General features: G+C 46.9%; 1 protein-coding gene across 2 annotated transcripts in view; it reads left to right on the top strand.

The window, feature by feature from the left end:
• Positions 1-13,398, top strand: part of Plxnc1 (plexin C1) — a 149,656-nt gene that overhangs the window by 124,517 nt on the left and 11,741 nt on the right. For both annotated transcript variants that reach the window (XM_005358143.2, XM_026784439.1), the window contains exons 22-23: positions 3,638-3,815; positions 6,111-6,214. In XM_005358143.2, the coding sequence (XP_005358200.1) occupies positions 3,638-3,815; positions 6,111-6,214 (282 nt within the window). The remainder of the gene's footprint in view (positions 1-3,637; positions 3,816-6,110; positions 6,215-13,398) is intronic.

Raw genomic sequence — 13,398 nt, forward strand, 5'->3', positions numbered from 1 at the left:
GGGGGGGGGAGAGGGTCCTGGAAAGCCAGTGGTCTTCAGTGTGCATTGGGAGCCAAAGACACTGAGTTCCAGTACCAGCAAGGGGATGTAGCTGTGGCGGCAGCCGAGCTGATGAAGTCAGCAATAGACATAAAGGCAGTACGGCAAAAATCAAAGTCGTTTCTTCAGACCTCCTTTATGGAGGCTCTAACCTGAAGCTGCTGCCCATATGTGGGCGGCTCTTCCAAAGTTCCTCTTAGGCATTCCCGGAAGTCTCTCTCTAGTTGATTCCGGATCCAGTCAGGTTGGCAGTCAAGATGAAGTATCACATGCCAGACCAGGTCTCAGAACTTGGGTGTGTCTCACAGTTAGCCTAGTCTGCTAGTGCTTTCCATGAAGGTTTGCCCTGGGGTGAACACAATCGTCTACAATACCCTGTACTAATTGATACAACATAAATGTGTCTGTGAATGAATTTGGCTACCATAAAATTGGCAGAACGGCACTCGTTGGGGTATGTTAGGCTTCATGTTGGAGAACGTGGGATCGATGGGACCTGAGATGTCTAGAGGGCCAGAGGTGTGTCTCAGAGCAGACTGGAGGTGGCTAGTCTCCACTCCTAAGGGACAGTCACATGACCAGCCATCTTCAACAGAGCCCAGGGTCACCCTCTCTGGGCTTCCTTGGCCCTGACCTTGCGCTCACTGGATGGCTGCCGTACCTCCCCCTTTTTCTGTTGGGATAAGAGAATCTTTACTTTTTGTGTCCTTGTCCAGAGCTTAGTCCCCGTGACCGCTCCCTGGTGGAGGAGGAGAGAGAGCTGCCGCTGGTGGCCTTCCTCTACCCTAGCTGGGCTCTTTGCTGGTCATCAAAGAGGCTGCGTGGCTGTTGGTGAGACACGAACCTCACTCGCTACGTCAGCTTTGCTAATAGTTTATGACAAGGCAGGGAAGCTGCAGGGCTAACGGAGGGACTCATCTTCCGAGAGGGGACAGGGCGTGCTTCAAAGAACGTTGGCCTTTTGTGGTGACCTATAGATCCTATAGAACTGGATCAGGCCGAATGGTCACAGCCTTCCATGCTTCTGCCCTGTCGGCAAGGAATTCTGTGTGTGTGTGTGTGTGTGTGTGTGTGTGTGTGTGTGTGTGTGTGTGTACACGCGCTCACGCTCTCGCGCACGTTCGTATGTACTGAGGTGACAGGTATGTCTCCCATACCTGCTATGAGCAATCTGAGAACAGGTCCCAAGCAGTCCTCACCACCGAGAAGGGCACAGATGGGTGCTTGGCTCTGTGAGTCTCAACACGGAGGGGCTGCGCCGTAAATATATACCTTCTTGGGAGATGTTGCTATGAGGCAGGGGCCAAAGACAGACTCTGTCATGCCCACACTCCGAGCTGATGTGCCCCTCGCTCTTCTCTGGCAGAGTAGAGAGGCTCCCTGCTCTGGGTGGGAGTATTAGGACCTGGGTTAGCTCTGAGGGGCCCCTCCGCTCGCAGTGTAGGACACCGCTGTCTGAGCACTAAGAGTTACCGGCGTGAAAAATGAACACAAATCAATTTGTTTCTGGATTTACTCTCAGAATTCCCTGTGGACTCTGTAAAATGCCTTTTTACCTCTTTTCCACCCATCTAGCTGTGGAGGCAATGGGAGATTTACATTAGTTTACATGCAGTTAAGATATTTTTTTTCCTTTTGGTTACTTTTTTTTTTAAGAACATTTATTGCCTATAAAGAGGTGTTATTGTCAAAGACAATGGTGCCCTTTAGGTAGCAACAAACTGTTATTTTGTAAATGCCAATAAAACTATTTCATGAGCCAGGAAGGCTGGAGCTCTGATTAAAGGGTGTTTTCCATTCATTTTTATCTTGGAAGCCACTGGGAAGTGGCTTTGACACCATCACTCCAGGCATGAAGAGCCATGAGTAAAGAAAGTAACCTGACCACAGGGACAGAATTTACTCCCAAGTGCCCTTCCCAACTTTCCTGCATGCTGGGGCTCTAGTTAAGGACTCTGCTTGTAGCTGGCCTAAGGAAAGGTTCCTGGAGGCTAGGAGGGGTTCCTGGACTACATTAGAGCCCCAGGAGGATGGATCGAAGCTTAAGAGGGACATTTCAGCACAGTGAGCTGTGAGACCAGCTCAGCAGCCTTGCAAAGGCTGTCACTTAGAAGCTATGTCTCTAGAGGAATGAACTTAACCCCTCTGTACCTACCTCAGTTTCCCCACTCTAGAGCAGGGATGGTAATAGCAACATAGCCTTGGCCTGGGGGTTAAAAGATTCAAAGAGGTATTTCTTAAGGCACCATTATCCTTGAATCCTGCAGCACCGGGAGTCCTCTATCTCCTTGACCTCTTGAAAGTATTAGAAGGCGGGTGCTGTCTTACATATTTTACTGTTTTTTGCACTGCAGGGAATGGAATTCAGAGTTTCATGGGTGCTAGGCAAGATCTTGTCTATCTCTGACCTAGCTCCCCACCCCCATAGGCACTTCCAGCAACCCTACCCAATTCGCCATATTATCTGTGTTTTCTTCTTAAAATTTCTATTATAAACCTATTATGAAAACTTGCAAATAAACAAAATCCTACATGCCAAAATCAACCAGACCTAAGATGTGTACTGCTAAACGAGTTTCTATACGGTTAGAGCTGTTTTCCATCTCTTCCCAAACCCACGATTTTACCCTTTCATAGTCCCTCATAAGCCAGGCCCCCAAACATGAGCAAACTGTGCATTTCCCACCGCACCCAAGCCCCCAACTCTCTGATAACAGCGCCAGAGAATCTGAATCGTGTGATGCTCGTACCAGATCCTCTCCGCTCACGGCTGAACCAATCCTCCCCAAGGATCTGTGGCAGGAGAAACTTTTTGTTTTTTTTTTAGATTTGTGTATTTGTTCTTCCGGAGTAAACCTGAAATTGCTCTTAGGTCATTTTTCGACATATTCCCTGGCTCCATCTTTTCTCACATACACAAAGACTTGCTTCTCCCATTAGTAGGATTTTGAGACTTTGCCGCGCAGGGAGAATGCTAACTGATACAACTTAAGCAACGGCACGGGGATGTAATTAACGTACGGACAATAGTGCAGGGTGGGGAGCTCGGTATTTTAATGAGGACTCAGAAACATCTGACTGCAGATGTTGAGGGCGGAAGGGGAGACGAATGCTTCCATAATTAATGCTGCATATTAAAAAGTGACCTCCTTGGTGTGATCAATACAGGGGCCTCGTAACCTTCCCTGACACCTGGACCCTCACTTCTGGGACTCTGTGGTCCCGTTAATAAAAAAGATAATCACCAGTCTGAGCTCACTGGCGATGGAATCTTTCCAAGTCATTGTTTTTTTTTTAGGATGAAACTAAAAGTCACCATTATTTTGCAGAATTGTTATACATGTACATATTTTCCTCTCCAATATATTTATTCAATGCTTGCTCCGTAATGAGTGTTTTAACTTTCTGTTTGCCTTTCCATTATCCCTGAAAAGAATGGATTATGGAGGAAAGATTAAAGTAGTATAATGCGGTACGCCGTTCACTAATGTGCCGTCAGAGGTATTAGTGGGCCTCTGCCACGGTGTGTCTTTCATGAAGCCTTTCGGGCTGTAGTTACCTAATAGACTCCGAAACCTGATTGTTTGTATTCTTCCAGGCATTAAATGTCGTCTTTGAGAAAATCCCAGAAAACGAGAGTGCTGATGTCTGTCGGAATATTTCAGTCAATGTTCTCGACTGTGACACCATAGGCCAAGCCAAAGACAAGATTTTCCAGGCATTCCTAAGCAAAAATGGTTCTCCGTATGGACTTCAGCTCAACGAAATCGGTCTCGGTAAGGTTTCCTCCAAACCCCTGCAAAGCATCCTCCTACCTTCTTTCTGCTTGGTGGCAATTATGTGGCCTCGGTTGTTCCCAGAGGGCATGTCTGGGGACCCAGGGACTCCTTGGCTCTCTTTCATGCCTCTTGGTTCTTCCCAGGAAGTGTAAGGCCCTTCCAAGATGCCATTTTGAAAATGCTGTATTTGTAAACCAATGTGATGGCCGACCCTGGGCGCACATGGGCTCGCCCTGCATCAGGAAGTACAGAAAGGTGTTGACCCTGTGCCCTCCCGATGTGTTGTGCTTCACGTTGGCATTTGATTTGTTTGTTGTGATGCGGAGCTTGTCATTAGTGGGCGGCTCAGCCACAGGGTGTTAACTCCAGCCTGCTGGAAAGGTCATCTTCCTCCCTGCTAATCGCATCCTGTATGAAGTGTATCCTCTCCTCTCCCCCAACAACGAAGCAGCATCTGCTATGAATTCATTTGCAGGCTCTATTGGTATACTGCAAAGAAGAGCATATGTGTGTGCAAGCTCACAGGGCTCCGCTTCTCTCAAATGTTCAGCCACATCTTAAAGTTGAGCTCGGCGCAGCCCTCCCAAGGGACTGCTCTGGGATTTCAGAGCAGATAATAGGACAGGAAAGAAGAGCAGACTCTCGTGGCAGTGACAGACAGCGTAACAAGGTTCATCTCTTCTCCGCGTACAGTTGTAGGCCTCCACTAAGCAGGCAATTAAAATCCTCCCCCACCAATCAAACCTCCCGCTAAAACCATTGAGAAAAGCCTGGAGGCAGGCCTGGGAAATTTGGGGGAGGCCATGCAAATGCGTAGCAATGTCAATGCCGGCTTCAAAGAAAGCAGAGGGCTTAGGTGCTGCTCTGCAGCTCTGTCTGCAGCAGTGTTCCATTCCCTTGCACGGCCTGGAGGAGCTGGCGGTTGAAAGAGGCCTTAGCTCCTTTGCTTAGATGTAAGCAGAAGGGGAAGCCCCGTCTAGGAAACTGAAGCCTGATTCATCCCATCAACTAACTTGCCTTGAACGTTATCGTGCAAGTGTGTGGCTCTGACCACAAAGGACACGGGCACACCCAGCCTAATAACCACAGGAAAACGGTCCAGCAGCTCTATCTCCAACCACCGAAAAGTCCATAGCAGATCCTGCAGGCCCTTCCTGGGTTTGTGCCAACCAGGTGTCCCTCCCCCCAACCCCGAAGTTCCAGTTAAGAGTAGAATAAGCTGGTGGCATCATGTCCAGCAGGACAGAAAGCCTATATGCACAGAATGTCACCACCTAGGAACGGGACATAGCAGAGCCTGACCTAACTGGGAAAAGCCACTTGGGCTCTGCAGAAGCTGCTTTATGGGCTGCTACAGAGTCACTGTCATCAGGTTTGGGGGTTGACAGGTGGAGATGAGACAGGGTCTCAGTACTGTAGCTCTAGCTGACCTAGAACGACTACTGAGTCCAGGCTAACTTTGAACCTGTGATGATCCTCCTGCTTGTAGGTATGAGCTATGAATTATATTTGGCCATTGCTAGATTTTTTAAAAAGTTTAATTACATTTTTATTTATCGTGTGTGTGTGTGTGTGTGTGTGTGTATGAATGCACACACACATGTGGAAATAAAGACAATGTGTGAGTGTTGGTTCCTGCCTTCTACCTAATGTGGGCCCTGGGAAGAGAACTCGGATCATCCTGTTTGGAGGCAAGTGCCTTTACTGACTGGGTTCTCTGCCCAGCCCCATTGCCAGGTTTTTAAAAAGAGAAATCAAAAGTCCAGATTGTTTTGGGCAACCTCCAAATATTTAAATGTTCCTAGTGAGTTGCTATTAACGTAACAATTCATAAGACACTGCACAAATTCCAGAAAACATTTCTCTGTGGCTACCTTCTGTCTGTAGTGACTAGTGCCCTAGCTGGGTTGGCGTGTTGGTGTATAGTAACTCTGCAGGAAGCAAGCAGAAGAGAGTTCACAGTGTGCATAGATATTGGTGATGTTGGAGGTAGTTTTGTTTTAAGGTTTCAGCTCCTCAGATGATGGGTGAGTCTACCTTCAGGGTCTCCACATCCAGACTTGACTCAGCATAATGTTTCAGGAGCAGTTGTCTGAAATATTCAATCCCAAACACGAGCCCAAAGCTTTTTGTATGGCTTGCTGTATCCACGCTGTCCGACAAAACCCTGCACTTATTCAAGCTTATTTATTTACCAGGAGTATTTGTGAAAGGAACTAGGCAGCGCTTAACTGGTTTGCTTTTAACTGTGACTTGAGAAGGGAACCAAATACCTTTCCCTTTTTATTTCAGAGCTTCAAGTGGGAACACGACAGAAAGAACTTTTGGACATTGACAGTTCCTCTGTGATCCTTGAAGATGGAATAACCAAGCTGAACACCATTGGCCACTATGAGGTAGGACCAAGAGGCAACCTCAGCACCTCTTTCTTTACCTGTAATCCTCTTTGGATTGGAGAACTTTAGTACTGGATTAGCCCTTAAAAACAAAACAAAACAAAAACCTCCAAGACTCCCTATTTCTGAATGTTTTGCAGGTTTCTTGTTTCTAGGACACAGTCTCTTCCCCTGCTCATTCAGAAGAGCCCATACATCTATCTCTAGTGGTGTCCCCAACATGTCCCCTTCATCACAAGGCACGTTGTCATGCTGTCTGATTCTCCACCTTGCCATTTAGATCAGAAACTTTGCTATGGCAAGACTGTCTGACCTTGTGCACTGTGTTCTTAGGGAAGCTGTGGGGGTGAGTTAGCATGTGTGCAAATCCCCATGGTGTGTCAAGTGTGTCAACATTGAGCAGAATAGACCCCTCAGCCTCACCTCTCTCTACTGTGCTGACCTTGTGACCTTTTATGCAGCAGCCTTGTTCCAAAGATGTTCTGAATGTCCTTAACTGTTTGCCTTATCTTCTAACATGAGGGCCTGCTTGTTGGGGTTTCTATCCTGCCCAGTTTCCACAGCCGTTTAGGTCCCAAAGAAATCACACAAAGGTCAATATTAATAAACTGATTGGCCCATTAGCTCAGGCTTTGTATTAGTTCTTATAATGTATATTAGCCCATTATTATAGTATATGTCAGCCACATGGCTTGGTACCTTTTTCAGTGGGCAGGTCACATCTTCCTTCTTCAGTGTCTGGACAGGACTGCAGAGGAATGGGCTTCCTCCCTCCCAGAATTCTCCTGTTCTCATTGCCCCATCTCTATTTCCTGTCTTGTTGTCCCGCCTATACTTCCTGCCTGGCTACTGGCCAATTAGCATTTATTTAACACATAATTGACAGAATACAGAATTGTCCCACACCATTATCTGTATGTTCTATTCAGCGATGGCTCCTTCAGCCCTGTGACTCTCGTGCTGAGTGAATGCTGAAATCAGTGAAGGGTACATACAACTTCTCAAAAACCTGAGTGCCAGAGAAGCCTGTATGTGCAAGACAGGAGGCAGGGAAATTCCTGAAACCAGACACCGGGATCCATTACTGTTGAATGTCTGCCCGGTGCTAAGAACCGGGGCTGCAGGAAGAGGAATGAAGTCCAGGCTGCTGTACTCAAGGAGCCTACCTCTGTTTCACCTTCTCCATGACCGTATGGCATTGAGTGGGACCCTGAGGAGTGGGTGGCCACTGACGACCCTCACTAGGGACAGGCAGGACAGGTCATTCCAGCAGAGAAAGCAGCACATAGATGTCTGCATGGCACAGGTGGTCTGTCAGGAGAGTTAGGACATCACTCTTCCTTGAGACATGGGCGTCCTAGACACCTATCTGCTTAAAGATGATAATGAAATTAATCTGGCCTGTAGTCACTTCCTGTCCTGATGATTTATTGGCCTCATAGCCCGGTGTTGCTGCCTGGTGGTAATAAATGACAAGACTGGGACATAAGGGCTTAACGGATTCTGCTTATGTTTAAAAAGATAAGCCACGAGCAAATGAATGCAGAGAGCGCAAAGGAGCCAGGGAGGTCAGCCGGCCGTGCACCCCAAAAGCCTGGGTTCCTACGGACTGAGCTGAAGGAAAGCATCCGCCCTGCCTTCAGTTGCCTTGGTGTGCACTCAATTTGAATAGCACCTCTACAGATTTGAAATCTGGGATAATTTGAGAGGGCTGGGCCGCTGTTTGCTTTTGCCCTTTCGTTAAAGAAAACCATTTTCAAGTACTTTGCTTTTCCCTCCAAGAGACAAGATGCTGATTATCACTCTTATTCATTTAGTAAAGCACCCTAGTTTGAGTCACTGTATGTGCTTGAAAGGGGAAAAAACTATATTTCATTAAAAATAGGGTCTAATTCGGAGTTCTAAGTGATTCAGACTTACCTCCCCCCAATTAGTCCAAATTAGTTCGGCTTTAAAGTTAATCGTCAGTGACGGCCAGTCCCTCCTCCTGTCTAAACAGAGTCTCTGCTGCTGGAGTCTAAGGCCCAGCTTCTTCCACTTCATTTTGTGGGGGGAGCAATGAGGTGTAGATCTCCGCTGGACACCAGGGTACTAGACGGGTCAGAATGTATAGAATGTAGGTTGGATGCTGTCCCCAGAGCCCCAGTGATGGTGCTATCAACCTACGGAGTGGTTCGCAATCCAACTCCCAGCATTTTTGACAATTGCCTTCTATGGCAGCTGGAGTGGCAGTCGGCGCCTAGCCTTGTCCACAGGGCTGACTCCGTCCAGGCTCGCCATAGCCTGATGCTTTTAGACCGGAAGGATTGCTTCTCTCAGTTCCCATCAGCAAACTTCTGCTCTCGTGTCGTTCCAGCTTGTGCAGCAAGGGGTTATGTGAGCCAATGTCTTTATAAACACACGGAACCAGCACCATCCTTCCCTCTATAATTAAACCCTCACAGACATTCCCCTATCTGGCTGAGGCTCTGGGGGGTTGCTACGAAGGGGATCCTGCTCGTAGAGACAGGGTAGACTGTGGAGGCGAGCTTGCAGTCCAGGCTTCCTGCCTCTCTCCTTCGGCACCCACCGTGACCTTTTGCTGAGCCACACTGTCACACCCTGCCGTGGGGTGGCACAGTGGCTGAAAGGCAGGTGTTTTGTGGGGCAGGAAGTTTTCTCTACAGATCACACATCTTGTTCCGAGCTGTGAGTTCTGAGGAGGGAAAAAAGACAATAAACCACTCAGTGGTTGAAGAACATTGGGTGTCGGTGCAGAAGTGGTCACTGATGACCCCAAATTGGCCATCCGGAGGTCATTTGTAGCACTCGGAAATGTTTCAGATGATGTTGGGTAAGGTCAGTGGTCCTGGTCAGGTTTCATCTCTGCTCTTAAAGAGATTGGACTGCCTCGCAAAGTAACTTTAGGAGTTTGTCTATTTAGCCAACAAAGAGGTTGCTTCTGTACCACACAATGTCCGGGGGCTTTGCCCACAGTGGCCTCTTCGGTTCTCTTCACTACCCCATTAACGGAATGCCAGGTGGGGAGGGGTTCAGAAACTCGGCCATGCTCATTGAGCTTCTCTTGGTGCCCCAGGTCATCAGCTGATAAAAAGGAACTTCCCATCTAAACTGTGGTTCTGCTAAGGACGGTGGGATAAGGTTGTGTGGGAGTGGGGATTTCAGCCCCCCCCCTGACCTTTAGGCTTCCTGGTTGAGTGTGGCGCCTGATCTATGAAATGGTCTGGTGGTTAGCAGTCTCTGCTGCTGAAAGAAAAGGTTAACTTCTCTTGAGCCCCTGTGATGGATCTCATGGCCTATTGGACAAGGCTGTTGGGTGAAGAATGAGAGACATTCAGGAAGGTTTCCCTGAAGTAATTTGTATTGACCACTGTGCTTTTAGACTGTTTGCTTTACATAAGGAAAAAGGATCAAGTTTAGGTCACATTCATCATAATCCATAAAACTCTGAATTTCAAAAAACTGAGCCATGTTAGTTTCTAATAGTTGATCATTATTGCCTATACAAGATAACAACTTTTAAAAAAAAAAATCTTTTAAAGACAGGGATTCTCTGTGTAGGCTTGGCTGTCCTGAAACTCACTTGGTAGACCAGGCTGGCTTTGACCTCAAGAGATACACTTGCCTCTGCCTCCCAAGTGCTGGGATTGAAGGTGTGCACCACCACCATCTGACCAAATACCATTTTTATGAAGATTTATCTTTATTACTTATGCTTAGGTGCACGTGTGGCCAGAGAGGGATATGAGACCCCCCCCCCCCCCGCAGTTGGCGTCAGTGGCTGTGACCCAAACTTGGGTCCTGTGCAAGAGCAAGCACTTAGCCACCAAGCCATACAACACTTTTATATGATTAAATATGTTTACATTTTGTCTCTAAAATTTATCTTTAGGGGATAATCTAAGCCTATGATATAAAGACAGCTTCCTGCCACCAAGATAGCTCACATTTATGCACAGATCTATTTTAGGAGTTTTTATTAGTTTTGGTTTTGTTTGAGACAAGGTCTCACATAGACCAAATTGGCTGCCAACTCCATATGTAACAGTTGAACTCTTGATCCTCCTGCTTCTCCTTACTAAGTGCTGGGATCAAACTTGGGACTTCATACCAGCTAGGCAAGTACTCTAATAGCTGAGCTAACATCCAGGTGTGGCTTTAAATTGTTGACATGCGTCCACTTCATCCCTGTGTGGTCATAGCTTCTAATGCTGATGCCAAATCACCTTCTAGCCCAGGCTGGCAACACTGAGGAAGGGGTGGCCTTGTCATAGTGCATTGTGGACAGCCGTAAGACTGGAGAGGATTTCATCTGAAATTGTCACGTCCACCTATTCTGCTCTGGGCTGGAGACAGGTTTCTACTGCAGATCTATCTAGTAACATTAATCTCCCCTTGATTTAATTTGGTTTGCCTCCCTAAAGTCAGGGCCCAGATGATGCCCCTTGCCTCACAGGAGGACAAGAGAATGGGTGTGGTACTCTGTGAGAAGTAGTTACAGCTCTTAGGACAGAACAAACAGCCACTGTATTCTTAACCCTTTGGATCCCATGGCACTTCTCAAAAAGGCATTTCTCACCTTAACTTGGCAGCAGCTGACTTGAGAATAGAAAGCGGAAACCTGCTTCCCCCAAACATCTGCAAATGATTTTTCTGCCCTTCTAATAGTGTTAGAGCATGACAGGGGGTCGAAATGTTCCAGCCCCAGAGCAGCTGTAAAAGTCAGAAATATGCTCACACGCATCCACTAATAAAATGCTTTACACCGGCTCTTGGGAGATAATTCCAGAGTAAAATCTCCTTGGTCCAAGCTACGTCTACACTATCTTAATGCCTGAGCACAGTGCCAGCAGCCGAGCGTTGCCAGCTCTCCAAAAGACATTTGAACTCTTGGCAGCGTTCCTTATCAGAAGGCCCATCCGTGGCGTTTGTGATTATAGAGGAAGGATGCTCGCTCTTGGCAAAACAAAGTGTCTGACAGTAGTGGAGTATTGGCTCAACACTCAACAGGATCCATTTGGGATTCATTCTTTGACAATTACCCAGAATGAATCACCAGCTTCCTTTTATACAAGGATATTTATTGGCTTAAAATCAGTACATCCAGCTCTTGGTGTGTGTGTGGGGGTGGGGGGAGGTTGTGACTATGTTCACACATTCTTATAAGCGTGGTGTCTGAGTATTGCTTTGGGGATGCCTGCACAGGGCCTTTATTTTAATGGCATCAAATGAGGAGAATTGAAAAGTAAGTCAGGAAACAATGCATGGCTGGAGGGAAAGAAGATGCCTGGTACTAACAGCAGCCAAGAGCTCAGGAAGTTAACACTTGGAGTCTAGCTAGCTCTGCCCAGATCCCCCCTCTTCCCACAAGATGTCCTGAACACTAGCAGTGGGAGGCCTCTAGCCTGAACTTAGCGGCTGGCTGGACACAGCTGGCTGGACAGCTGGCTCTTCCTCTGTGGGTATCACCTGGAGGAGCTTGTGTTTATCCTGTGGTGCTTACCAGGGAGGCCTGGGCATTCTGATAACCACTGTGCAGCAATCCAGAGAGCAATTCTTAGATTCTTTTTTTTCCCCCAAACTAGGGAAGGCCAGGTCCAAATTTCTATTAGAGCTTTACACTAGGGAGGAAAGTCTCTTAGCTGATAGGATTCAAAGTGACAGTTGCTCTGCAGGCCACAGCTGGCGGGAGGTGGGGTTTGTCCCCCGACTTGCTTCCTCTCCTCCGTCCTTTGTCTTACATTGTGGACCCGCCTTTAGAACCATTTATTCTTAAGAACCCCTGCTTGCCCTCCGCCTTTTTGCCTGTGTTTTCTTCTGCTTGAAGGGAACTTCTGCACTGGTCTTTTCCAAGGAGCTGCCTGGTTATGAGAGAAAGACCCTGAAGAGCCATTTGGCCCAGGGATCCTTCGTTCTAAAAAGCCTCAAAGTGAGAGTCCTGAACTTCATCTCTAGAGAAAGCCAAACATGAACATGGTATTAGCACGACTACATGATAAAAGCATTTGTCTACTGACCTGTACATTTAAAACATGATACTTTTTTTTTTTGACAGAACTATTCTGAGTTATAGTTTACGTTTCCCGAAGTTTGTATGTTTAGAGTAAAGGATGTAGCTTGTTGATGAAATACTTGCCTGGCCAGCACAAAGCTCTGGGTCCAGCCCCCCAAACCAGGGTAAAACAAGCCAACAACTCCAAATCAGCACAACCCACCTGTTTCAAATGTGGGACTCAAGCCGGGCAGTGGTGGCACACGCCTTTAATCCTAGCACTCAGGAGGCAGAGGCAGGTGGATCTCTGTGAGTTCGAGTCCAGCCTGCAGCCTGGTTTACACAGAGAAACCTTGTCTTGAAAAACCAAACAAACCAACCAACCAACCAAACAAACAAATAGATAAGACATGAGACTCGCTGGTCTTAGGTCTACTCATAGTTTTATACCATCACAATCTGACTACAGACTATTTCATCACCTTTAAGAGATACTCGTCACCTTTCAGTCTGCTCTACAATTCCCATGGAAAGAAACCACTAGCTGTCTATATAAATTTGCCTGTTCTGAACATTTTATATAAATGAGATCATACATGTGATCTTGTAGCTGGCTTGTTTCGATTGGCATATCTGTAAAGTTAAACTGCACCACTGTGTGTATTAACATTTCCCTACCATATGGCAGTTTTTGTGGTATATTCATATAACGGGCTATTACACGGTTATGAAAAGGGATGTACTACTAACAGGCACAGTGTATATTAAATTAACGTCATAGGCCTTATACCAACCCTCAAAAACATGCATTAAAAAATATCACACATACAAGTATGTAGTGTACGAATCCAGTTGTCTGGATCTCAAGAACAGGTTAAACTAGTCAGTAGAAGAAGGCAGAGTCAGTTCCGTGAGGACAGGAAGCGACTCTGGGAGCAGATGGGTGGCCGTTCTGAGGACCTTGAAAGGTTTCACACTATGGTGTCCATTTACACAAAATCCTCTCGATAGGAATGACCATAGTGACGCAAGCAGTAATCGTGCTGGCTAGTTTTGTGTTAGATTGACACTAGCCAGAGTCATTTTAGAAGAGTGAACTCCAACTGAAGGACTACTCCCTACCAGAATAACCTGTAGGCAGGTCTGTAGGGCTTTTCTGAGATAGGGTCTCACTATGTAGCTCAGGCTGTCT

Source organism: Microtus ochrogaster, chromosome 24 (genome assembly GCF_000317375.1).
Source record: "Microtus ochrogaster isolate Prairie Vole_2 chromosome 24, MicOch1.0, whole genome shotgun sequence".
Classification (NCBI taxonomy): domain Eukaryota; kingdom Metazoa; phylum Chordata; class Mammalia; order Rodentia; family Cricetidae; genus Microtus; species Microtus ochrogaster.